At 44.1% G+C, this 27892-nt stretch overlaps 1 protein-coding gene across 8 annotated transcripts; it reads left to right on the top strand.

Annotated features, from left to right (window-relative positions):
* Nucleotides 1–1184: 1184 nt before the first annotated feature.
* Nucleotides 1185–26871, top strand: FBRS (fibrosin). 8 transcript variants are annotated; one of them, XM_070728768.1, is made up of 19 exons: nt 1185–1538; nt 2982–3571; nt 6562–6828; nt 11558–11593; nt 12278–12307; nt 13902–13950; nt 15803–16205; nt 17202–17440; nt 20047–20246; nt 20691–20735; nt 20899–20994; nt 21539–21607; nt 21694–21723; nt 21917–21988; nt 22284–22416; nt 22802–22885; nt 22981–23064; nt 24597–24816; nt 25404–26871. In XM_070728768.1, exons 2-19 carry the CDS (start codon nt 3179–3181, stop codon nt 26140–26142), a joined length of 3189 nt encoding a protein of 1062 aa, XP_070584869.1. In that variant the 5' UTR covers nt 1185–1538; nt 2982–3178; the 3' UTR covers nt 26143–26871. The 8 variants fall into 8 exon arrangements, with proteins under 8 accessions (XP_070584869.1, XP_070584872.1, XP_070584870.1 ...); XM_070728769.1 differs by having other exon boundaries at nt 1207–1538; nt 6565–6828; XM_070728772.1 differs by having other exon boundaries at nt 1207–1538; nt 6643–6828.
* Nucleotides 26872–27892: the final 1021 nt, after the last annotated feature.

Here is a 27892-nt window from a genome sequence, read left to right on the forward strand (position 1 = left end):
GGTTTTAAGTGTTAAGGGATTCTGCATCTCTACTTTACTTACTTCCGCATCTCTACTTTGCGGAAATTCGACTTTCGCGGGCAGTCTCGGAACGCATCCCCGCAAAAATCGAGGGAACATTTTACTTCATTTGATACCATAGGGCCAAGGTTCCTTCGGCCGCCCAGCAGCTGATCTGCTCGGCAGCGCAGTAGCAGCAAGGAGCCGAAGATAGGGCACGCATAAGCGCACCAGCATGCTTCTCGTCCCTGTCCTACTGTACCCATTTGTATATACTAATTTTATGTGTTTATGGCTATGTTTTACTTCTTCATATACATGTATCCTTACAATTTTTATTAATATTATTTCCTTATTGCTTATTTGCCCCCTATAATCATTGTGTTGTACCTCACGATTCATGACAAACATATTTTTTCCCTCTTATCTACACTGATAGCATATGCACCAAAGACAAATTCCTTGTGTGCCCAATCATACTTGGCCAATAAAGAATTCTATTCTATTTATTTATGCCTTTTTTCATGTGTCCTGTTTCCTTCCACTTATTGACAAATAAAACAAACCTCAGTTTCATTTTTATAAAGGTGGTGCACTACAACTCCCAGAAGCCTCCACCCAGCTGGGAAATTCTGGGAATTGCAGTCCATCCACTTTCAAGATGCCAAGTTTGAAAATCACGGCCCTACCTGAGGGTGGAACCCTGAAATCAATGAAATGGGTAAGCTGATGGTTCTCCGATTAAAGAAGAATCGCACGGAATCATTTCATTGTTGGAAGAGGGGGGGGAATCACGTGATCGCCATGACGTTTACTGGGTTGCCACTACGCCAGGCGTCAATGGGCAAATTCCCCGTCAAACGAGGCGTTGATTTCACTGCGAGGTGGCTATGACGTCATTGCGCGCAATTGCGGAGAAGCCATTCACTTCCCCGCCTTACGTTCCCCGCCGTCAGGGCTGTGACGTCAGCCCACACAGGACGGAAGTGACCTCGGTGGGGGTTGAAAGACGTTGAGGGAGCGACGTTGCTCCTACGCTCTTTATGACACGGGAGTTTATGTAGGAGGAACTATCCCCACCCCCCAAATTCTGCTCTCTTCCGGCGGAGGGATTCCGTCGCTTCTAATCCATTCACTCTGGTGGCGGAAGGATATGACGCTGTGGGCGGAGTTGCGTGCCGTGCGCAGAGGGGAAGGAGATCCGGCAGAGACAGCTAGGGAAAGAGGGAGTCTGGGGGACAGCAGCAGCTGAGGCGAAGCGCGGAGGGGGAAAAAAGGGCGACGGGACTTTACTCCCCTCCTGCGGGGGGAAGGGGACGCAGCACGGCCAAGGCAGCCGTTCTCCTTCCGCGCCGCTGTCCCTCCCCCATCCTTACTGAGTGCTCCGCTTCGGCCAGTCAGTTGAGGGGGGCGCCAGGCGAGCGGAGGAAGCCGGCCTCACTGCCAGTCAGGCGTAGAGGTTCACGGGACGCCTCGCTAGGGTGGAGAGACGGGCTGAGGCGACTCGAAACTACCCTCCACAGCCGGCGCTCTTAAAGGTACAGCCCGGGGGTGGGGTGGGGGGGACAGCGAGAAGAGTGCACCCTTTTCCGCCGGAGGACAAGAAACCAACCCCCTCAAGCCTCCAGCTCCTGTCAATGGATTTAAAGGGAACTCGGCCCTCTTAAAGGGGACGTTTGTCTTCGGGCCTCATTGTGACTTAAAAGAGGGAGGGCCGGCTCTTAAAGGGGCCGCTGGAGGACTTTGGACGTTGGATGCCCACTGAGCCGAGGGAACCGCTTGGAGGCCCTTTAAATGCCGATGGTTGAAACAAAAAAAAGTGACTCTGACTGACGAGGTGGACTTTAAAAAAATAAATAAATATAAATATATAAATGTATAATAAATGTACATACATATATATATATATATATATATATCAAGGTGCTTAAAGGCGAGGCCGTGCTTTTCGACAGGAAATGTGTGGCGGACTTTTAATCGGACGCTCTTAAAGGGGATGGAATGAAAGGAAGCGGATTCTCAAGACTGGACTTTTAAAGGGCAAGGTCACCACACCTCCTTTGAGGAGGAATCAGGGAGACCTTAATAATAAGGATGATAATTTAGAAAAAAACATTTCTAAAGGGAACCTGGCTTCGGAAGGAAATGCGGCCAGGGGAATAACTCTGGAGCCCTCAGTCCCCAAAGTGAGGGGGGAAGAAGCCAATGCTCTCCTCAGAGAGGAAGCCATTTGCCATTGTTGGCAGAAAAGCCGCATCTGCAGTCTTAAAGGGGAGGCTCCTGAAGCGCTTATTGGCCCTCTTGGGGTCCATGTAAAAATCCTCCTTCCAGGCAGAAAAGCCCTGAGGTTAAGATGATGCATTTTAGAAACACGTAAACACAAACACTATATCTCTTTAAATAAATACAGGCACTTAAAACAGAAGCTTCAAAGAGAAAAGCAAGCAAATTGGCAAGTACCAGAGGTTGGTTCCAAAAGATTGCCACTTTGGTTGGTTTCAAAGGATCCCACCTCTCTGTGACAGATTCACGAGATTGGAGGGATGTAAAATGCTGATTAAAGCAAGGTGTTTTGATGTCCGATTTTTTCTTCTTCTTCTGGACCCAAAGGTGAAGTTGTACCTTAAAAGAGAGTTCTGTTCGCTGGCACATGCTAATTTCCTATTAAAGAGTTATTAGATCTGTTTCAATCTTAGAATTTTCTTTGAAAAAGTATTTAATTATTTTTTAGTTTGACTTGTTCTGGCCTTGAGGAGGAAGTCAAAAAAGCAGAAGCTGCCATTTGTATTTTCCTTGAGAGAGAATTAAACCTGAGCAAAAGAGTTGCTTCCTTGACTTTCCAGAGCAAAAAAGGAACTTTTGGGATTTTGAATGGGTTTTTTACATGTAAATCAAGAAAAGTTGTTAACAATTCAGCTATAGGAGCCAAGGACTTCTTGTAAAAGAATACAAAAATTTACTTTCTCTCTCTCTCTCTAAAGCAATATAAAGGAGAACCTCTTTTTCACAAGCGTGGTGCTTTTCTTCTTGGCTTCCACGGAAGAGCAGAAAGCCAGCAGGAACAGCTGCAATGCTTCTGGCTGGTGAGGGGTGAAGGGTGTCTTCCTTCTTTTTTACGTGCCTGCAACAACCATTGGACACAACACAATTTATTTTCTGTACCTCAGAGGGGAGCATAATGGAAGGAACAACAGCAGTTCCTACTCCGTGTTGGAGTGGGGGAGGAGGCAGCAGTAGCCGAGCACGAAGACAGCGACGTTGCTCACGGCGGGACCGTGAGAGTCGCTGTGCACGCCGTAGAGGAAGCCGTCTTGGAGACCCTCCCCATCGGGGCTTGTCCTCTTCCTCATCTTCAGCATCAGACAGTGAAGGCCCCTCTCCACCTGCCCCTATGGCTCCTAGCAAAGGACGTCCCCTACGGCATGAGCGTCGAAGGCGACGGCCCCTCCGACGGAGGAAGAGAGTTTCTGGATCATCTTGCAGTCGTGAGGAGGAAGAGGAGGAGGAGGAAGAAGAGGACCTCATCGATGGCTTTGCCATTGCAAGCTTTGTCAGTTTAGAGGCACTTGAGGTAAGGTGATCCACAGCCTGTTCCAACAAAAGGGTCATTCATTATAAGGCTAAAACAATAGATTGGTTCTTGACCTTGTCTTTTGGCTTTACCTGAGATATGATATAGAAAAGAGAGTAAATTGGGATTCCACCTGTTTTTGTGGAGCTGTGCACATAACTAATAGTTATAAAAGATTTTGCACAGTGATATTTGTAAGGGTGGGTCGTTTTGGAAATGAAGATTTCTTTTTTCTTAATAGCGAGTAATTTTTAATGTCTTATTTTGCTACCATGGATCTTCTAATTAAAGGAAATTTACAATGATCTCAATTATTGGTAAGAGATACTAGATGAAACTGAATTGTTGCCAAGTGGAGATATACTCCTCAAAAAGATTGTCAGTGGAAACTCTGTAATAGCAAAGCAAAAGGAAATTTCAGCAGTGAAGTTCAGAAATCCGAAATTGTTTTTGTACACCCAGAAGATCAAGGGAAGATATAAAAATAAAACATAGACATTTATGGTCTGTGGTTTTTATATCCTTAGTTATCTGAGCAAATATTTACTATGTTTCTTCTTAAGCAGATACACAATAAGATTCTTGAGGTGAGATGGAATAAATATATATTTTCTTGGCTAAAATACCATCTAGGCCAGTGGTTCTCAACCTAGGGGTCGGGACCCCTTTGGGGGTCGAATGACCTTTTCACAGGGGTCGCCTAAGACCAAGGGAAAATACAAATTCCCCATGGTGTTAGGAACTAAAGCTTCTATTCTGGCACCTTGGAACATATTTATACAATCCGACCAATCAGGTGTTTACAATGGGGGTGTCCCTCTGACCTTCCTGCCAATCAGCTTAAAGCTCTGTTTGGAGAATTGGTGCTAGACCTATGGTTGGGGGCCACCACAACATGAGGAATTGTATTAAGGGGTCATGGCATTAGAAAGGTTGAGAACCACTGATCTAGGCAATTCAAATGAAGTCAGACAAGTTGTAATAAAAATAATAAAAGTTGTAAGATGGCTTGACTGACTGTGTACAATATCAGAACCACTTACTCGTTTGCAAAATTTTGTAAATATTCTTGACAACATCCATCTTACAGTAAGGGTATATCAAAGTTATTTCTGAATTTTTATACTGGGCATAATCTGTGCCACAGAACAGAAAATTCTGAACATACAGCCTGAACATTATTTGAGATGAGCTTGTTTCCTCCTTGATTGGGTATGAGGAACTGCCTATTTATTATGCTTGGTGGAAGATATGTATTTTTAGGTGCGAGTTTTAACTTACCCCTCCCAGGCATTTTTCTAGGGCTGGGATCTGTCTTTAAACTACATATTTCTTGGGAAGGGCTAATCAGAGGATTTCAGTAAGCAGTGCAGTTATTGGACAGTATGTAAGGCCCAGCTGTTTTACCTGCTAAAGCAGAGAGAAAGCATTCCTGCTTTACTCAGGAATGTTCAAGGCTGAGCATGTAGACCAGTTTCAGACTGGATTCACCAGTCTTTCTGGCTAGGCAGGATTGGGTGAGGAGTAGGGTTTTAATCCTTTACGAAACTCTAAAGCAGTGCAGTACACTGCCAAGAAACATTACTACACCACACACAATCAGGCATGTCATTCAAAAAGTATGCAATAACCTTTAGTGCAATATCTTGCCATCTAGAAATATATTTTTGCTTTTATGATTCATTTTTTCTAGAGTTCTTCCTTGAACCAAAGATGCCTTTCACAAAATTGACTACCTTTCTCATAGCAGTGTTTGATCATTATGATTTAGGAAGCATTTTTTGCAGTGTCGCCTTTTTAAAAGAATAATCTTTATTAAATATTTAAATTAAAATAAAACAAAATTTAACTAACAAACATAGAAACATACATTGAGTACTATAAGCACACATTTTATCACAATATTTTTCTTTTGTACATATTTCGTATTAGTTAAGCATATTTACAACAATTTACAGTATTCTTATTTAATTGTATAACTATCTTACTCTGTAAGTTTAAACCAATTTATTACATAAAGGATCTACTTGTTGAAGTGTTGCCTTATGAGTCTGTTAAATATCTAGCAAGCTAGCTCCTTGATCTATATTTTCCAGTTGTGGAATTTGGGACCTAATTGACCAGATTAAATTATTTTGCAATATATCCTTTTTAAAAAAGATCTTAGGGCAGTGTAATTAGCTTCTTTCCCTTCTTTTTGTTGCTGTTTTACCCTCCTAAAATATTAGACTTGGAAAAAAAGCAATCCTCAGTTTAGTCTCTGAAACTAAAAGCTATATATGGATTTAAACCAGGTGTCCAACTCGTGCCTTTTAACAACTACAACTTACTGGCTTTCATTGTAAAACTGTTTTTATAATATTTAGGATATTATATGAATAACTGGAATTCCATTTGTTTTCTAAGATGTTAGAATAATTCATTTGTTCAGTATTTGCAAAGCAGTGCAAAATAATGTAAATTATTATATAATGTAAATTAATGTATATAATGTAAAATAATGTAAATTATTAGGAAAGTGAACACAAGAACAAGGGGACACAATCTGAAGTTAGTTGGGGGAAAGATCAAAAGCAACATGAGAAAATATTATTTTACTGAAAGAGTAGTAGATCCTTGGAACAAACTTCCAGCAGATGTGGTAGATAAATCCACAGTAACTGAATTTAAACATGCCTGGGATAAACATATATCCATCCTAAGATAAAATACAGAAAATAGTATAAGGGCAGACTAGATGGACCATGAGGTCTTTTTCTGCCGTCAGACTTCTATGTTTCTATGTTTATTTCTGGATCCAAAATTTGTTTGTTTATTTGTTTATTCAGTTTCTAGGCCAAATTTCTCTGAAGGCTCAGCTACCGTAATTGTTAGTATTGATAGTAAAGTTTCCAGGCTAGATATTTCAATTTTGTTCCAGAGTTTTATATCACATTTTGTAAGATGGTTTCCAGTTTTTATATTTAAACACACATTTCTATATCCCACAGCAGCAGCTGCGCTATCACAGCTTTTATTCAGAGGGTAGAAAGTCTGCAGCCATTATAATGCCCACCTTGTCACTCCTGCAGAAGGATGCAACCTTGAAGACTCCAGAGCGATTGGAGCTTCGGCTGAAACATTCGGGAAAGAGGAAACGGGGTGAGGGAAACAATTCTGAGCCTGAAGATGAAGACGAAGGCTCAGAAAAGAATCGCAGCCAGGGCTTTAGAGGGGAGAGAGCACTGAGGAAACGAAGCAAGAGACGGCACAAAGAGGTGAGGTCTTGGGCTCAGGGAGTGGGGCAAAGGGGAGGAAACTGAAGCAGGCAGGTGTGTGTGTGTGTGATAGAAAGTTTGAAAACAGTTTAATTGAAGTGGGGAAATTTGCGGGCTGGATTAAGCTAAGAGAGACTTCTAGAAATCTGCTTCCATGGAACACCTCAGTTTCTCAATACTATCCTATGTAAAATTGCAGGATGGACTACAGAGGCCAATATCACTTACCACATTGAAAGGATGTTTCTTGAAGGCTCCATTTTGCCAGAGTATTACTGTGTTTCCCTGGAAATAAGACAGAGGCTTATATTTTTTTTGAAACCCCAAATATGCCCTTGTTCTTATTATCGGGGGTGGGGGGTGTTATATTTTGAAGGTGCAGTAGGTGGTAAGCATGGGACTGGATGTCCCATCACCACCATCTCCCCTCCCTGTTCTTGGCGCCAGCTGGCCTGCTGCCTCTGCTTTGTGGAGCAGGACTCTGCAAGACCTGTTGTGCCATTTACACACACGAACAACAGGACTGCCTCAAACTTCATCATGCCGGCACAGCTGGAGTTCTCCTGTCGTTCATGCATGCAGTGGCATAACAAGACTTGCAGAGCCCAGCTCCACGAGGCAGTGGCATGACAATCTTACAGAGACTCATTTCTGGCAGTTGGGCTGCAAAACCCATCCCCAATCTGACACTTGTAGCTCCGTCACGTTCCTTGGCTTTGTGTCCCAGAGAAACCCATTGTAAAAGAAAACTTGCAAGTTCAAGAAGTTTGATTGAACTCACCAGAAGTTTCCTTTTGCAATAAGCTTTTCAGGAGACAATGCCGAAGAACATGACAAAGCTCCAAGTGTCATGTAGGATGCATGTCTCATGGTGAAGTGAAATTTGAGAACAACCTCCCTTATGAAACCAGGTTGCAACGCCTTGGTGACTTGATCGAAGTGTATAAAATGATGCATGGGCTAGAAAAGGTCTCTATTACACAATACTAGGATAAGGGGGCACTCCCTAAAGCTCATAGGTAAGAAAGCGAGGACAAATAAAGGGAAATATTTCTTTACCCAGAGGGTCCTTGGTTTGTGGAATTCACTTCCAGAAGAGGTCCGACAGCTGTCAGCCTGGATAGCTTCAGGGCAGGATTATACAGATTCATGGATGCCAAGCATATAGATGGTTATTGAAATGGATGTCCAAGTGCTGCCTCTATGTTGGTTGAGGCAGGCAGGATTCCCTTGGGTACCATTTGTTGGGGGTCAAGGGAAAGGGAGGGTTTTGCCTTTTCTTTCTGCTCAAGATCCCCATGGGCCACTGTGGGACACAGAATGCTGGACTCGATGGGCTTTGGCCTGATACAGCATGGCTCTCCTTATGTTTTTATGTCAGGTGGGATGGGGTGGGTCAGGAGATGCACATCCCACCTGGACTTGTAGTTCCGTCACGTTCCTTGGAAAGAGAGAGCAAGCAAGAGGCAGGTGCGTGGGGGGGAGAAGAAAGAAAAGAGAAGAGGAAGGAAGGAGAGAGAGAGAGAGAAAAAGAGAGAGAGACCGAGAGAGAGAAAGACTTCTGCTGTTTCTGCTTTTGGCTGCACACAGGAAAAGCAGCAGAAGTCCTTCTTACTCCCCCTCCAAACTCTGAATTTGAGGCTTAAAACGCCAGTCAGGGCAGTGGCCGCTCTGCAAGTCTGCTTCCTGCTCTATGGTGACAGTCATTGGACGCCTCCTCCCCTGCTCCTCTCCATTCCAATCTCCCTGCGGTCCTCCCACCTGAGCGCTGACTGACCAGAGCACCCACCAGGAAGCCCCTCCAAGCTGGGACAGCAATTAAGCTGGACTATTCCTGGGAATAGGAGCCTCGTAGGACCATTGCCTGCACTTCCTCCTCCAGGCGCCGCTTACTCTTGCCAGACACCGGGCAGCCACACCAAGGGCAACCCCGACAGACACAGGTCACCCAGCCATGGCCAGTGCTCGCTCCCCGCAACTGAGCTTGCCCTGCAGAGGGCTGGCCGGGCTTTCATAGGCAGCAGCAGTGAGGGCAGCAGCAACATTTGCAGCGTCTCAACACCCAGCAGAAGCAGGCAGCGACCAAACCCGAGCTGACAGCCAAACTTCTAGCCGGGCACAGCAGCAGAAACAGCAGCCTGTGGTGCATGTAACACACAGGACAAGGAACCTTTTGGCTGCATGCTAAACGCTAGAAATCTTTCTTCCCTTTCACTCCAAGAAGCTGCACACACACGTCTCACGAAGACTCATTTCTAGCAGAGTTTGGAAGAGGGAAAGATTTCTTGTGTTTCATTTCTCCGCTACCCCATCCCTCCCTGCTTGGCACGCCCTCTCACCAGCCAAGATGGTCAGATTTGAGGAGCTGAGCATGCTGCCACCGCCCAGGAAGAAAGCAATGTGAGAAATGGGCTCTCTCGCAGCATCTCCTCTTTCTCCTTTTCTCCTGAGTGGCAACAGTGCATCTGTCTCACAGAATCTGGCCTACAGAATCTCTGGACACCCAGCTGCCACTCGGGAGAAGAAGAGAGAAAAGAGGCACTGCGAGAGAGCCCATTACTCACATTATTTTCCTGGGCAGCAGCAGCTTGTTTTTCTTTACATTGGAATTTCCCTGCAAAGACCTGTTTAAAAATAGAAGAGGTGAAGCTGACAGATATTGGTAAGATGTGCATCTCACAGCCCCGGCCCTCCCACTCCCCTGCCTCACCTCCAACCCCAATATTGTGCCTGAACATCTTACCAGGTAACTTCACTGCTTCTCTTTCTCAGCTGGTCTTTGCAGGGAAACGCCTTGAAATGTAAAGGAAAACTTATTGCTAGTACAAGCAATTAACAATTTCTTGCACTTGCAGTAAGTTTTCCTTTACGTTTCAAGGAGTTTCCTTTCAAAGACCTGCCGAGAAAGAAAAGCAGTGAGCTGCCAGATTCTGGTAACATGTTTGGGCACAATTTGGGGGTGGCAGCTGGAGCAGGAGATGCGTGTACGTAGTCGGGGAAGGGGGCTTATTTTCATTGGGGGGGATGTTTTATTTCAGTGCATGTCTTGAAAAGCCCCGTTGGGCTTATTATCAGGACATGTCTTATTTTCAGAGAAACACGGTATACATGCGGATCCAAGCAGTGTGGCCTTCTGCAATTGTCTGATGGCAGCTTGTTGATTCATAGATTTTTGGGGTATGACACACAGTGTGCTGATAACTACTGGGACCACTGTAGCTTTTTATGCCATAATCTTTCCATTTCGATTTTCCAGATCTTGATAGTGATTTTCTCCAATGCTTTGTATTTTGCTATCCCCCGGTGTTGCCACATCAATTTCCCACACCTTTTTTCAATCAAAGTTAAATCTAATGTTAAAAGACCAGACTTTATTAAATTTATATTTGGAAATCCCTCAATATTATTTCTGAGTATACTTGGAGTGCCAATACGAATCCAGATGCATAATTGAAATAAAAACACCTTTGGCAGCTGATACTGTGTTTTGCAGCTTCCCATTTCTTTTTTAAAACAATAAAATTGAAAAGATTAACTCCATGTGAAGCAAGGGGCCTTGCCACTATTAAGAGTGAGAAGTGATGCATGTATATAAGCAAAGGAACTTCAGGTTGGCCATGCTTGCATAGGGCCAGTGCAGGTTTGTACCCAAAATGGTGTTCCATTGGGGTAAACAGTTATTTGTACATCTATTATAATTTGCCACACAAGGGATGTATGCATTAATATTCAATAGGGGGAAAGAACAAAAGTGCAACACTGACAGCAGGAAACTGTCATTCTGCACTATACAGAATCAGAGCAGGAGCTTGAACAACAAAGCTATGACTCATAGGGTCCGAGTAACAGCCCATATGAAATCAAAACTCTAAGGCAGGGTTCCTCAAAGTATAGATTTGTTAGGCATGTCATATTGGCATAGCTGGTGAAAACCCAAACCTGAATTCCCCCAGATCCCCCCCCCAAGTTCAAAATCCAAAGTTCTCCCCCCCTCGCCCCCCAAATCACACACAATAATCGCATACCCTGCCCAATCAGGTCTCTCTCCATCCCAGATGCCTGCCATTCAGTGCCTCCAGGTGCTGATGTCCTTGGTTCCCAGAAGAAAGATTGTTATTTTGGCTACATATCTTCCCAGCTATCTCTACTCCCCATTCCCTTTCCCACAGCTGCAGCCAGCCTAGCTGTGGCAGCCTTGAAAATGCTCAGAGATGGCTCCAGGGTTGCAATGTTTACATAACTCTGCCATAAACACCTTCTGTCTTAATATACATGCTTTAATTAAGCTTTTATTGGAAATAAGACAAAAAAAGCATAGGAGATTTGTTGTTGTTATTACTATTGAGAGAGTCACAGCTGCAATGTTTTCTGCGTTGTAATTGAATCTGCCAAATTATTTATAGAGGAATAATCTTAGCACAATCACCAGTATGTCGTTATATGCCCAGCAAAATAGAAAAGGGTAGAGCAATTGTTTTCCACACATGTTCTATTGACCTGTTTAATGTTTGTAGCCAACTGCAAATCAAGGCTGACCTGTTTTAGATATATGGATCACACATTTTGAAAGTAGGTATGGCTTTATTTTTAGTTAAGTTCTACATTAGCCTCTAAGCAAAACAAAAGCTGGTATCTAAAGTTCTGGCCTATTTGCCCCTGGAGTTGCAAGCCTCATTATTATGAGTCTAATCAATTTCTCTCTTTTCTCTCCTTTTAAAACTAAATTCAGCCTTCTCTGCAATCTTACCTGGAAACTGGATATATAGTAAGTGGGTAATGTATGAATGTTCTTTCCTCAACTCTTTCAAAACAGGGTTCTGCAAGACCAAATTTTAATTGCCTAAGCATTCCATCAGTGGAATTATTTCCTTCAGACTCAAGAAGGCTTTAAGGCTTTAACTGAGTTACCAATGGCTTCCCCAGAAGAGCAGAGAAATCAGCTCCTCTTAATATACTACAGCAAGTGATGGATTGTGTATAGGACAGCTAGAAGGTGCTAAAATACTCATTCATTCATTCAGTTAGTTAGTTAGTTAGTTAGTTATTAGATTTGTATGTTGCCCATCTCCGTAGACTCAGAGCGGCTGGTTGTGGTTCTAATGATGCCAATGTGCATGCTTTGATTTTGTAAATGATATATTCCAATGCGTTTTAGGGTCTCTTGGGGTATCCTGATTACTTTCCTGGAATCTATGTACAATAATGACACGTCATTTTCCCTGTGTTCTACTGGTTCGCCCAAACCAATGTGAACCAGTAGCAACCCACCACTTATATATATAATATCCACTAAACTTGTGTGTGTGTGTGTTTTATTTGTATGTATGTATGTATGTATGTATGTATGTATGTATGTATGTATGTATCATAAATACATAGATAAAAATAGGAATATTTTCTATTATATTGCTCCTTTTGACATCTTTTTCTTTTTTTCCATTGTTCTTAGTGTGATACAGAAAGTGACCCAGAGGAGCAGGTAGGCAACTATCATTTTCTGGGCCTAATTTATGACATGTTCCCAGCAAAGTTGTTAGAAATTCTATTTTATGACGTAGTTTCTATGTAGGTAAACTGCTTTCCACGGTTCTATTCTGCACAAACATTTAATGTGTGAATACTTCAACCTTATAACTTTTTCCAGAATTACACCAAAGTTCCAGCCATGCACAAAATTGACAAAACTTGAAATGGCTTTTATTAGCGTTCATGGCTCCAAGCAAAATGCCCTATAGTTTGAGGTTTTGTACTGAGCTGGGGACAAAATATAGGGTATTTTCATTTCAAGGTGGAGAAGAGAAAGTGATGAATGTTTGCTCCTAATTTCAAAGAAATAATTAGATGGTAGATCAATTGACCAAATTGGTCAGGGGTGGTTTTTGTTGTTTTTTGTTTAGAAACTGTAGGTGAGTAGAAATAGCCATCCTTTTTGTAGCCTATTGAAAATGTTATCAGAAAAAGTTTGTAGCTGTCTTTTCTGGAAGTCAAATGGTAAACAGCACGAAGTATGAAGTACACCCGATGTATTTCAGTGGTCTTAGGATGAATAACGAGAGAGCAAGAGTCTGGAAACAATTACCTATGTGTACGTAAGGACACACACTCATATACAACAGTAGTAAAAAATAACAATATTCGGCCTCCACCACCTAATCCCAATCATGCAACATAAGCCAGTGAGAAAATCATAGAAGATAAAAACAAGGGCTTTAATCGGCATCTGGAAGTGAATAGCAAATGAATGCAGATCAGTAGTGGTGTACAGTGCAGGTAGTCCTCAACTTACAACCCAAACTGAGCCCCAGATTTTCCTTGCTAAGCGAGACAAGTGAGTCTTGTCCCGTTTTTGTAAGTTTTGAGTGAGTTTTGCCTCCTTTTATGACCTTTCTTGCCATAGTTGTTGAATTGCTGCAATTGTTAGGTTAATAACATGGTTGTTGACTTCCTCATTGACTTTGGTTTTCAGAAGGTCACAAAAGGGGATCACAGGACTCTGGGACATGGCAACTATCATAAATACATGCCAGTGGCCAAGCATCTAAATTTTGATCACGTGTCAGCAGGGAAGCTGCAACCATCATAAGTCACTTTTGAGTACAACAATACTGTTGTAACTTTGATTGATCACTGAATGAATTACTGTAAGTCAAGGACTGCTTGTAACAGTTCTCCAATGGGTATTGTTCTGGAAGAAATATTGCCATATTATATTCCAGTTCTGGTTACCAAGAGATATCAATGGTGGCGTGTATCAAAATTAGTGTTTTTTGTTTTGAAATGCTAAAAAGAAAATTGTGATGAATTAAGTGTAGTTTGACTTACATTTAGCAACCACCCCTAACCCAATTACCTGTTATGGAAGGCAACCAATCCTACATTAAAGATATTCAGAAATCCATCCTTCCTTGTGGGGGGAGGATTCTTATCATGAATCTGCCTCTAAAGGAAAACTACCTGGGTCCTTGAAAAGCTCCTGGGTAGCTTTTCTGCCAGTTCCAAATAAATTTAGAAGTAGGGGTAAACAAAAGGATTTGTGGAGTGTAATGAACCCCCTGTTTCTTGTCTTTCTGCAGGCCTCCATTGATGACCTCGAACAGTCATTCACTGTCTCAACCAGCAAAGGTTGGGTGTGGAGAAATAGCGGGTGGGGGTTGGGGGAGTTGTCTGCTTGTGTTTCTGTGCACTAAAGAAAACATTGCTGCATTTCTCAGTGTGACTTAAATGAACATGATTTTTGGTTCAGTGGGGAGATTGGTGCGCTGTGGTTCTGTTTTGTCTATACCAGTGAGGAGGAACCTATGATGCGCCCTCTGAGGGCAAGTGAGGCATTACCCTATGTCCGCTCCAGTGTGCATGCACATGCTGGCCAGCTAATTTTCAGCCTTCTTTTCAGTCATTTTTGCTTTTCCAAGGCTTCAGGAAAGCCTCCTGAACTCTGGAGACTGCGAAAAATAGCCCAGTAGCCAACCAGAAGTTAGTTTCCAAACTTCTGTTTGGCCCACTTGGGCATTTTTTGCCATTTCTGGGCTCCAGGAGGTTTTCCTGAACCCTGGGGATGGTGAAACACAGCCTGATGTGCCTACCAGAAGTTCAGAGGCTTCAGTGAGGGCTGTGTGCATCTATGGGGGGCAGTGCAGGATGGGTTGTATGCATGCGTGTGGGAGAAAAGGCGTGGCATTTTTGCAGTGGGCTCATATGCACATGCTATTGCATGTATGAACATCCTTTTGGCACTCAAGCCAAAAAAGGTTCGCCATCACTGTCCTATACCAAGTACCCAGTCCATCTGATTTAAAGAATCAGTTAGCAAGCAGGGTGAAAAAGCTTCCTATGCTTTAGATGTTGGATAACTATTGTGAGAGAGAGCTACAGCTGGAAAAAGTAGCCCTTCCACCTATGTGAGTATGGCAGCTTCAAAACATCCCAACCTACCTGGTTATTTATCTTGTCAGCTGAACGTCATTTGCTACAATCTCCAGGACAGTTTGAAGAAACTGGGCTTTAAAAAAAACAGATTTCTCCACTTAGTTTAGAACATAATTCTAACCAGATTTTTAATAAGAGTATCTTCTCATCAGCAAGGAATCAGGAAATACTGACTCATAAGAGGAAAACAAGGGCTTTAATAGAGTCCTGAACATCATCAGTCTGGGCGCAAACCTGATCTTTGGATTAAGGGGAACAACTAATCCTTATATGGGGTTCTGTCAAAAATAGGGCAGTAAGCAATTCTGAGTTTCCGAAGAGTTTGCTGTCATAAGAGTTGTGGTATTAAGTAGCCATGTGCAGATCACAACTGTTTCAACGCAGCAAAGAACCTCGTAGACTGGAACCACCGTGTCGCTGCAAAAATATCTTGGCTACCATTGGGGAGGGAGGCTGATGTGCTCTGTTTGATCACTTTGATTGTAGAAATGGCTTCCCCGCATACATATACAATATGACTTTTGCTATGCAAGTGATAGCTCTTTCTGATCAAGACACAGGGCTCTGTGATACTTCCATAAGGCCCTATGAGGGAGCATTTGCACAAAACTCCAAAGCAAAGTACTAATGCTGATAGCTAAAGGAGTTCTTTGCTTGAAAGCTCCCGCTAAAGTCTCCCTCAGAACACTTTACGGAGCTCCCACGGTGTCCTGCTTCTAACTGGGGGTGCAAAGTATCAAATAATTACATTCTTCCTGAGTTCTATGTTGAGAGTTGCCACCTCTATGGCTGGAAGTGCTTCGATTCACTGTTCTGCTGTTTTCATGGGATTTTTTAAAACATGTAATGTCAATGGAAACTTAGCCTCTCACACCCACCCCATTAGTTATTGTGGCTCTTGTTGTGTACATCAGCATCTGTAGCTGACAGGTTTATCCAGCTGGGGAAACAGGGCACCACCCCAAAGTTTTAAAACCCAACACAATCTCTTGGGGCTTTTCCAATAGTCTAACACCTGTTTTCTCTGTTTGCATTTTTTTTCTGGCAGCCTCGGGACCCATTGGTGCATTAAACGGGAGCTGTGAAGCCAAACTCTCTGTGATCCCTAAAGTCTCTGGGCTGGAACGGAGCCAGGAGCGTAACTATGAGGCTGACCGGGAGTCCCTGCTAGTGCCTTTCCTGCCTAAGGAACCCCCTTCTCAGGCTACTGCCCCTATTCTGGCTCAGGCCTTGCCTCCAACTCCTCCTGCCCCACCTCCTGTCAAGACTCGGGCTCAGACACCTAACACTGTTCGTGGGGCGCCCCAGCCCAAAGGCCAGCTGCCTTCCATGCCTCAGGGTGGAGCAGTTACTCACAGCCTTGCCCAGAGTCAACTGCACATGAAGGTGCCGCCCTTTGCCAGCCAGACACAGGGCCCATACTCTGTAGGGCTTGACCTCAGCACTGGAGGGTGAGTCCTGATGCCCTCTGGCTACAGAGCTCTCCCTGGTTATTGGTGTTTTCTTTTCCCACTCTCTTTATATAATTGTCTCTTTCAAGATTTTCATCTGTCCCTGTGTTAGTCTTCTGTCCTTTTCTTCTTTGTTTCCTCTACGCTTTCATAGTTTTTATTTCCTTTAACTGTTGCTGCTTCTGTCTACTTTGAGACATTTCGCTCCCCTTCTTTATGTCTTATTAATAACTTGAAAAATTTGAGAGCTCTTTGTATATATTTACTGCAACCCTGTAGATGGTTGTATATATGTTATTGTAGCTACATTGAAAATTAACTACTTAAAATGGAGAGAATGGCCTGACTTGCTCCAAAAGGATGAGCTTGGACTGGGGCTTTCTGGCCACAGTTGAAGTGAGTACATCAGTTCAAATCTCACCAAGCTCCAGGTTGACTCAGCTTTCCATCCTTTTGAGGTTGGTAAAATGAAAACCCAGATTGATGGGGGCAATATCTTGACTCTGTAAATTGCTTAAAGAGGGCTGTAAAGCATTGAAGTGGCATGTAAGTCTAAGTACTATTGCTATCATGTATTGGGACTGCATGTTGTGAGCCTCCCCGAGTCTACGGAGAGGGGCGGCATACAAATCTAATAAATAATAATAATAATAATAATAATAATTTTCTCTCAATGTTTTTCTCATTTCTTTCTTTAGAAATAGGGGTTTTTCTTGGGGTTTTTTTAAGTTTAGTGGGAGGAGATAATACCCTGGTTTGTGCTGATAATAATTCCACAAGACCTGTCATCATTGTTCCCTGTATGCTGTAACTGAGGACATGATGCTGGATGAAGCTTCTAATCCAAGACTAATTGAGTCCATCACTGATCTGAGATGATGGGAACCGAAGCCTTTCAGAGCCTAATAAATGGCTTTCTTGAATGTCTCTTTATTTCCATCATTATTGTCTCCTCCTGATCTAGGCATATATTTATTTTTTTCTCCCTCTTTTCAGGTGCAGCCGCGGTGCAGCTCACCCCAAGCCCGTCCTCCCGCCCTGTTCCCCCTCCTCTTCTCAACTCCCTCACCGGCCTTCCACCCCCTCGCTGGCCCTGCCACCCCACGCCTTTCCCTCCACCCTTCGGCCCCCTTCCCACCATCACCCAGGCATGTTCACCCCCTCGCCTGGCCTCCCACCGCCACCCCCATTGCTTCAAGTTGCTGGGCACCCAGCTGCAGCCGCTGCCATATCCGGTAAGAGAGAATTCAATAGAGGGGAACGCTAGGGTATGACAAGTACTTTGGGAAGATTGGCAGGGGCTAAATTGAAGAGAAGAAGAGAGATTGAATAAAACAGATTGAACTGTTTATGGCTCATGGTTGTCCAACCTTTTGGCTTGCCTCAGCCATACCAAGTGAAGAGGAATTGTTTTGGCAGACATATAGAATAAATAATATAGTTAATGTATATTAATAAATGACAAGGTTAAATGTTGACTATCTTGTGGGGCTGCATGTGGCCTGCAGACCATTGGTTAGACATGCCTGGTTTAGTCTATGTTGTGTGTATATTCAGGACACAGGACACACATTTCAGTGAGAACTGTGTTTGTCAAAAAAAAATACACATAAAAATGTACACTGTATAGGTACTCTTCAACTTAACAACCATTCACTTAGCGACTGTTCAAAGTTAGAACAGCACTTTAAAAAGTAATTTATGACTTTTTTTTACATGACGACTGCAGCATCCCCATGGTCATGTGATCAAAATTCAGGTTTTTGGCAATTGGTTCATATGACAGCGACAATGGTCCCAGGGTCAACTGATTAACTTTTGCAACCTTTTGTGACGCAAGATTAATGGGGAAGCCAGATTCATTTAATAACTATGTTACTAACTTAATAACTGCAGTTGATTCACTTAACAGAAGGCAAGAAGAGTTGTAAAATGGGGTAATACTCACCTAACAACTCTCTTCCTGGAAATTTTGGGGTCAGCTGTGGTTGTAAATTGAGGACTAAATTAATGGATGTAGAATATTTAATCTCATAAATATTCTTGGCCAAATTGTACATAGAGTTTAGAGCAGAAGCACTTTGGGGGCACAAAGCTACATTTGGTTTTTTTTAATTGCATGCTGGAGATTGAGTTCATTAAGCATGAGAGACAAAAACGAACTTTAGTGTCAGTCAATTTGGGTTCTTTAAAAACATTTAAGAATAACATTTCATTTTGATTTAATAACTACACTTTTACTACATTAAATATTATAATTTAGAGGTAACTTTGAGATTTTGTTCTAGGAATCAACCTAGTTGTACAACCTGGCTTTAACACTCTATGCCAGGGGTGGGCAATTAATTTTGCCATGGGGCCGCATGAGAAATTGGGATGGTTTTAGAGGGCCGGATTAATATAATTAACTCAGTTCTACCCAATAATGTAAAGACCCAGACCCTGGCCTGACCTAAACACCCAGACCCACTCTACAGACCCCTAATTGTTTGTTTTATAGCAACATGGTGCACCACAGTCACCCTGCTGGAGTGTTTGCATGGTTTCTGTGCTTGGCCGCTCTCGGTAGGAGGTTGGGGTCCGCTCCAGTGCAAGGATGAAAGAGCTCACAGCGTCTGCCGGGACTCCTCCAATTCCTGCTTTCCTCATGATTTATTGGGAAAGCAGGAACCAGAGGAGTCCCGGCAGACGCCGTGAGCTCTTTCATCCTCGCACTGTAGCGGACCCCAACCTCCACGGAACGGTCACAGATAGTGGGTGGGCCGGTCACAGACAGCGGGCAGGCCGGATGCGGCCCATGGGCCGCCCCTTGCCCAGGTCTGCTCTATGCAGTGGGTAAAATAAGATTATTTTAAGGAAGCTTAGCAGAATTTTTACCCCCAATTTTGAAGAAAGAGTTTGACTGGCAACAGGAAACAAGGAGGAGGAGGAGGAAGAAAATCTATGTTCAAATGGAAACTAATGTTATCAAAGGATATGTGGAAGCTGTAAACTAATAGGACTGTTACTGCCTTGGAAAATATGATAATGAATTATGAGAGAAAGACCCTTAAGATACAAATACTGGACTACCAGTAGTTGAATACTTGTAGAAAAATTAGGAGCTACTGTATAAGGCAGAGTTATCAATAGTCTTAAACTAACAATTGTAATTGAACCTGGAATTACTGTTGCAAGTCATTGCAGTTGTAAGTCTAGGTATGAGGTGACTAATTTGAAATTATATATATATTTATATATTTACAAGGGTGGTTAAGTGAATCCTCCCCTCTGGCCCAGTGGACATTTTTTCCACAAACCAGAAGTAAATGCCAGAAAATTGCAAAAAAAGATATATGCAAATCATGGTCATGTCACTATGGAACATTGCCAATAACTGTAAAAGTGAAAGAGAGGGGAAGCAAGAAATGTCGTTGGACCCAGAAGGGACTTCCCATCAATTGGCTTGTTTAATTGTGCACTGTTGCTAGGGATGGGTATGTTTTATCTTTTTATCTCCTCCCCCCCCCCCCCCCATTTTGTGTTTTTACTGCTTGTATGCTGCCTACTGATAAAGTTGCAGTTGCTATGAGTGAAAACAAACAAAATGTGCCAAAAATGTGATCACCTGACCTTAGGGTAGAAGGGTGCAGCCATATTATTCTGAAAATGGTTCTTAGGTAGCTCTAGGGTGGTCTGTCCTAACTTGATCATTAACCAACCAGACATAAATTGAGGACATCCTATACATGGAGAGTTATGTGTGTGGGGGGTATGAGTCAAATATTCTCTCTCTTTTTCAGTATTGGTTCCTTTTTCTCCTGACAGTTGACAATTACGGGTTGTTCTTCTGTTTCCTCAGAACAAGAATTAATCCGCCAGGACTTGAGTTCCCGATTCCTCACGACACAAGGCGGGGCAGACATGGGGGCTGCTGCCATTCGCCCTCTGGCTTTCCAGTTCCACCAACACAACCACCAGCACCAGCACACCCACCAGCACACCCACCAGCACTTCACCCCTTTCCCGTCAAGCATGGTGCCCACACCCAGTCCAGCCATGGTAAGTGCAGTATAGATTTAATGAGGTGGCAGGCAAAACTTCACAGCTCGTGGGCCTTGTAGCATCTCGAAGGATCAACTTTGTCTATCAGAATTTAGAAGTTAGTTTAAAAGGATTCTTGTGGTGCAATGTAGAGAGGTGGATTGCCAGGAGGGAGGAGTGCATCTTAGAGAGCAGTAAGAGGCAGCTCAATCCAGATATTTTGTATGAGAAAGGAGGTGAAGACAGTCTCTCCCTAACTGTGTGCGTGATATAGACAATAGAGGGCTTTAGTTTGGCAAGATTCTGTCTATAGGTAGGGAACTGTAAAGAACTTTGCTTGGGAGAGTCATCATGTATCTTTCCTGGTTTGGGGATCTGACAATATTCTTCCTTTCCCTCCCCTCTTCTGGAACCTGTCTGACCCATTTAAACAAGGGTCTTTTCTGATTTCTCTTTCTGCAGTATGAAAAGTACCCGGGGAAAATGGATGGGCTTCTGAGACATAATGTAAGTGCATTCATTTTGGAGGAGGGGGCTGGCCTTTTAAAGCGGCCCCATTGAAATTATTTATCAAAACTGCCTCCTGAGAAAGGAGCAGAAACCTCTGCTGCCTTAGTTCTCCGGGTGGTGCCTCCATAGCTTTCTCTTCTTCGTCTTCTTCTTCTTCCAGTTTTATCCTGCCTACCCCCCAACCGTGTCGGGGATCTCCCCAGTCCTGCCTCCTGCTGTGAATTTTGGCTCCCTGCAGGGGGCATTTCAACCTAAGGTGAACCCTCTAGACACAGTAGACCAAGTGGGGTTTTGTGGAAGTTTGAGCAGAGGGGAAGCTTTAAAATGGACAGCTTACTTTCTGGTAATGGAGGCCTTTTCGCATGTCATAGTGGAAGTGGGCGGGTTTGAGGACTGTGTCGCTTGAGTTTTCTGCATGCAGTGAATTTGGCGGGATTGATTAGGGCTGTGGAGAATCATGCTGATCCAAAAAGATTGCAGATCAATGGTTCTGAGCATGAGAGGGCAAGTCTTCTGGGTGTCAATTCAGCCATAAGCTTTGAGAAAGAACCCGTTTTTTGAAAAAAGCTGTGGGGTTGTATGTGGTCCCATAGAGCGGTGTCATTTCATGTTGGTGAGAAAAAGAATCGCAATTCCTTAGCAACTGGGTGTGAAACAAGAATATTTCAGTAGAAGAAGCAGAAAGCTTTGTGAACTCTGCGGTTGGAGGGGGGCGGTTTCAAGACAGTCTATGCCAGGGAATGCTAGTCAACTGATTGTGCTTATATTTAATGATTCGTTTGGTTTTCTTTCTTCCCCAGAGCACTAATTCTGACCTGCCTTCCCGGCTGGGTGCTGTTCCGCCCAGCATGTCCCAGAAAGGCAACCAGGTGATTTTACCTTTCATTTGGGAGAATGGCAGGGGCAGCAGGGAGAGGATTACCCAATCCCATGTGGTTTTTCTGTCTCCTTGCAGATCACCGATCCTTTCAGGCCGACCTTGAGAGTGAGTAATGTTGGGGAGACCCTTTGATCCCACTGCAAAGTGGTGGATACCTGAAGTGTAAGGACTAGAAGTGGTGGGGAGGGGGAGATACACCCTGGGTTGGGGAGAGTGAAGAAGTCAGGGTATAGGGCAACATGTGCCTGGCCCTCAGGGACATAATGTGCAGAGCTGATGGTTCCCCCTTCTCTCGCAGAAGCCGGGGAAGTGGTGCGCCATGCACGTCCGTGTGGCATATATGATCCTGCGGCACCAGGAGAAAATAAAGGTAGGGTGAGCCTAGGCCACTTTTCCCCTCCACCTGCCGTGTACGGTGTCAGGGTGTGGCACAGGAGGTCCCTGCAGCCCAATGGAGAGGAAACCTTGCTCTTCTGATGTCTCTGATGCTGGATCCAAGTTGGGATTTGTGGTGCTGGGTTAGAGGTTGGAGAGCAGAATCAGGAGACTGATGTGAGGCAGAATAGGAGAGATCTCTGCCAAAGTATATAGAGTGAGGCCAGTTGGATGGATTTGTGCCTGACTGGCTGCTTACCAGGACTTCTTGCTCTTCTGTTTCCTCACAGCTGATGCAGGGTGATCCCCATAAATTGGATTTCCGGAATGACCTCCTGACTGGCTTGCCTGAGACCGGAGTCTTTGGCAGTCTGCCCCATAGCCAGGAGCTGGCACGCCCTGCCACCCTTTTCACAGCCGCTGGTCAGTGTCCTTTTCACAAATACCGGAAGGTTTTTCCTTGATAATTAAATAACTGAGACTTCCTAAAGTTCACCCTGCCCCATTTTTACCACTACTAGTAGCTGTTGCCATCTACCTGCTATGGCACTTGGTGTTTTAATAATAAGACCCGTAATATTAGCCTTTATTCTTTCCTCCCTGAACAGGCAGCCCTTACTTTAATACAGGGGTTATGAGAGAAAACTAATTGAGACACTTAAAATCTGTTGTGCTTAAATTATTTTATCTTGGAAGTATTTTTGTTTTGGGTGTCCTCATTCTTTTCATGTGAAGTATACTCTTCACACTCCCCTCCCCACTTTTTATTTTAATCTATTATCCTGTCTTCATTTCCTCTCTCTTGCAGGTGTTGTCCATCCAGGCAATGCCCCCTCCTTTGGCCCTGCTGCTACTCCTCATGGCTCTTTCCTCAACCCCAGCCCCCACATTGGTAAGACTCAAGGCCTCAGGGTAACACAGCCAAGAGAGCAGGATTCAGAAGCTCTCCTGCATGATTGCTCACTCCTCCACTGATTTCTTTTCCAGATCCCTTTGGCAGGCCTCCCAGCTTTGCCTCTCTGGGTGCCCTCTCCAATGGAGCATTTGGTGGCCTGGGCAACCCTTCCTTCAGTGAGTACTTTTAAGAGAAAAGGGCGCAAGTCAGCTTTCTGTGGATTATCAAAACAGCTAAGCATACCAGCATTTTAAAAGGGGGGGGGGTCGGAAGCAACCAAGGGCTGCTCTCCCATTACTTAACTTGAATAGTAATTATTTGTTCTAATCACTGAGGTCTTGTGAAGTACAGGCTGTATTGCTATTTATGTTGTCATCTTCCTCCTCTTCTGCAGTGGGTATGTGTGAAAATAAGATCCCCTGACTGCATCTGCAGTAACACTGACCCATATCCTATTGCTATGATTGTTTCAGCTGCAGTTAAAAAATTAAAATTGTAGCAAAGGCTTCCCAGTCTCTTGCAGGCTATAGGGTTATCTTGGTGAACAATGTTGTATGAAGACCCCCAGCACACACAGTGTTCATGAATGTTTAGGTTAAATCTCTTGAGATGAGAGTATCCTTCATTTTCCTTTCTTTCTCACAAGCGCTAGGAAATTATAGCTTTGTGATTTCCTAGTTGGCTGTGGCTTAATCTTGGAATTTGGCCATTGATTTCTGAGGCCACATGAAAGACTGAGAATGCCACAAATTGAACAATTCTTTTATACCAGTCAACCAAGCGCATAATGAAGCATCAGATGCCAAATATCTTTCTGTTAACAACTGACGAGCAACACAGAGCTGATAACTGTCACCTCCATAGCACATTATCAAGAGGAAAAATTTCAGACATTTTAGCTCTTTAACTGTTTTCCTTCATCACAGATTTTGGATTTGTTTGTCCGATTCATAAAATTCTATGATTTATATAACCTCTTCTCTTGCCCATTTGGTAATTTTTGCAAGGTTTAGGTAAGGCTTTGAATTTTTCTGATGCAAGCAACATATGAGAAACTCCACTCAAATCTTTTCCTTTTAGAAAAGGCAGGACAGTCAGATAGCTCTCTGCCTTTATCGAGCATGTGGCTAGAGGTTTTCTTTGTCACATACAAGCCATCCTCAACTTACAGTAGTTCACTTAGTGACCAAAGTTATAACGACACTGAAAAAAAGTGACTTACAATAATTTTTCACACTTATTTCCGTTGCAGCATCCCCGTGGTCATGTGATTCTCATTCAGATCCTTGACAACTGGTTCCTACTTATAACATAACGACTGCAGTGATTAACTTAACAGATGTGGCACAAAAGCCGTAAAATGGGGCAAAACTCACTTAACAATTTTTTTCACTTAGCAACATAAATTTTGGGCTCAAATATAGTCATAAGTCGAGCACTACTTGTAATACCTCCCAATATGTTGACCATTCTTTTGTGAGTGAGCATGTTCCCCCTTCCTCCTTTGAATGAATCATTCCACCCGCATTTAGAAGTAGAACGATTTAAGACTATACCATGTACCTTTCTGAGTGTGGAGTGCTCTACACACTACTATCACTCTTTTAATGGGGTAATTGAGTTCCTTCCATGTTTGCATTGATCCTTGAGCTGTAGGGGCACCATTGCATCTAGAGTGGGTACCTGATTTTTCTTCTCTCCTTACCAGACTCAAGTGCAGTCTTTGGGCAGAAGGATAGTCCTGGAGCTCCTGCCTTCCCTAGTCCACACGAGGCATGGAATCGCTTGCACCGTACACCTCCTTCCTTCCCCACTGCCCCAGCCTGGCCTAAAGGTGGTGGCAGTGACGGAACGGAGCGTGGAAGCAGCCAGCTTGACAAGGAGAGTGAGAAGTCTGAAGGGCCAGTGATCAAGGATGAGAAGGACAGGTAAGAGGCAAAGGAGAGAAGGGGCAAAGATTAGCGTCAGAGGCTTCATATGAAGCAGAGTCGCATCCACCATTACAGAGATAGGTGCCTACATAAATAAGGTATATATATAAAAATTCTATGAAGAGTATTCCAAAAGAAAGAAAGAAACGGAGCCAGCAGGAAGGATGACTTGAAGGACTAGAGGTGGGTGACAAGGAGGTGGGTGACTAGAGGTGGGTGACAAGGAGCAACTCACAAATCTATCTTTTAAAACAAAACACCTTGCGATGGTCACACCCAGCCTGGCAGCCATTTGTAAATTGGCCAACCTCTCCCCTGCAGCCATTTTGTAAGAGCTGTCAGCACTATGGTCTCTTCACTTCCATGTAGCCACCAGCCCCAGATTGCTACCTGCTGTTGCTGGGTTGGAGATCGCTGAATACTTTTCTTAGCGATAAGGGGGAAATATAGATAACTTTTCTGAAAGTTTTTTGATTATTTAAGTTCATAGGTACAATAGGTGAGTGCTAGTCAGTGATCCACTGCCAGGTTGCACAGGAAGTCCTGACCCTCCCATTTTATGTCTCTGTGTGTGTGTGATTCAGAGATTCTGGCTTCTTCTCCCGCCATTCGCTGCGCTCCTCTCCAGCTACTCCCACCTCCAAGAACCCCTCGCTGATCCATGAGGAGCCTCCAAGCCGACCCCATGTACAAGCGGAACGAGAACATCGCTATGGCAGCCCAGCAAGTTCAGGGCATGCCTCCCGCTCCCCTTACCCAGAGTTGCCTCTCAAGAAAGAAGTGAAGATCAAGGAAGAGCCGGAGTTGACTGGCTTTGAGGGAGCTCTACGCACAAGTGCTTCCTATCACAGTACCCTGCATGTCTCCCATCCCCTCGGGACTTTGGCCGTGTTTGAGAGACCCCAAGCTGGGACTGGAGGAAGCGTCTCTCCCTACTTGGTGGCCGCTCCGCCCTCAGCTGCCTCCTATGCTGCTCTGGAGGCATGGCGGGAGCCCTACCACCGGGGCCTGGAGTTACATCCGCTGCAGCGCCTGCCCCGTTACCTGGAGACCCCATCGCCTGCTGCTGCTGCTGCAGAGGACTATGAAAGAGCCCGGTTGTATGGTTTGGCTCCCCCGCCACACCCCAGCCTCATGGCTTATCCCCGCCATCAAAACGGACTGCTGGCAAAAGCGACGCCCTCGGCAGCTGTGGCAGCTGTGGGGCTGCTGAGCGCCCCACCACCTCTCATCCCAGCTTCCAATGCTCGACCCTGCTCCCCTCGGCGAGCCCCAGATATCCGAGAACTGGCGGCCTCCTACAAGGACCGGGACTCCAGATAATGGTGCTCTGGTGGCACTTTGGAACGTGAACACCTCTGTCAAGCAGCCTCCCTAAACTCCAGGAACTGATGGGACAGGATCAGGGGAGTCTAGGAGGCCCATCCAAATTAGTGGGGAGAGGAAGGTGGCTTTTGGGTCACTAGAGCTTGAGTTAGGGATATTACTGCTATCATCACCCGGAAGGTCTTTAACGTTGGAGTTGAATAACGGGGTACATTTGGGGAAAGAGGCCAGGAAGGCAGGTGCTTGTCATTGTTCCTGATTTCTGCAAAGGCTTCCTCTTCCGGCCTCTGAAGATGTCGGGATTTCTGTCCTCCTCCCAGCATTCCTGCTGGGCTGAAAACAGACTTGGCGTGTTCTTTATCCTGAGTGGACTGATGGGAAGGCTGCTTTCAGGAGAATGGGGAGAGCTTGAATCTTGGGTCACCTCTCATGAGGCAGTGTAAATATTTATATATTCTCCCCTAGGCAGATGGGGAAAAGGTTTTTGTACATTTATAAAAGGTTTGAGATTGTGATTTTAAAGTGACTTCTCCCCCGCACCCTGTCGTCTTTTGTTCCCCTTTGTTTTTAATGTACTGCTCTTTTCTATTCCTGTATTCATTCACTCCTGCCCAATCTCCTGATCCCTTTCCTTCCCCTGTAATTAATGGGATGGTGCAACACACTTGTCCAATGCCCTTTTCTTCCCCAGGCTGGTTAATTAAACTCCAAACTGGTGCTTCTGGATTCTTTGCTGTGTGTGTGTGTGTTGAGGAAAAGGGAGGGGAGGGTACCAGGTTCTTCCTTCCTTCCAGGACAGCAGAAAACAAAGGAGAGGGTGAAATTCTTGGATGGGGAAACTTCTCTCTTTGGATGGTTTTAATTTTGAAGTCTCTGACAAGCATAAATGGAGCTAAATGCAGAATCTTTATAGTTCTTTAATGCAAACGTCCTTGTGGCCCTGAAAATATTCACAGAGCACAACTATCACAGTAAATTTAGAGCTGCTGTTTGTGGCATAGTTCCCTCTAAGCTGAGCAGTGAGCAATCGCTCACTTAAAAATCATCATCAACTCAGAGTTTTCCAAACCTGCCCAGAAGCCAAGAGGGAAAGAGTGAGAGGGAAGGAGAGAGAGAGGAAGAGAGAGAAACAGATAGAAAAAAGAGAGGAAGGAAAAGAGAAAGAAAAAGAATGGGAGTAAGGAAGAGAGAAAGAAAATCAAAATCTAGTTTGAAACTAGCTCAACTATTTAAGTGGCATTTTGATATTGATAGAGTTTCCCTATTATGAGCTCACTGTTATAGACACACAGTACAGTATTGTATTTTGAAATTCTCTGAGGCAAAACAGGGTGGGTTTTTTATTTGTTTGTTTGTTTGTTTGTTTATTATTTATTTATTTATTTATTTATTTAATATTTCTGTGCCGCCCAGTCCCGAAGGGACTGCCGCTCAGACACTATACTTTTCCGCCCACCCCAAAAAAAAATTAGACGGAACACTGGTTTGTGGGAGGCAGAATCAGCAGTACTTTGGGAAAAGAATAGGAGCCGGTTTTCCTTTCCACAGCTTTAAAGTAGAGTTGCTCAAAATCCTGTCTGCAGTCCCCAAGTATTCCTGGATTGTACTTGTTAATGTGGAAAAGGGGCAGAATTATTAAGTACATGGTGAATAATCGTATAGGCCAGTGATGGCGAACCTATGGCACGGGTGCCACAGGTGGCACACGGAACCATATCTGCTGGCACGCAGCCGTTGCCTTAGCTCA

This window comes from Erythrolamprus reginae, chromosome Z, assembly GCF_031021105.1.
Source record: "Erythrolamprus reginae isolate rEryReg1 chromosome Z, rEryReg1.hap1, whole genome shotgun sequence".
Lineage (NCBI taxonomy): Eukaryota > Metazoa > Chordata > Lepidosauria > Squamata > Dipsadidae > Erythrolamprus > Erythrolamprus reginae.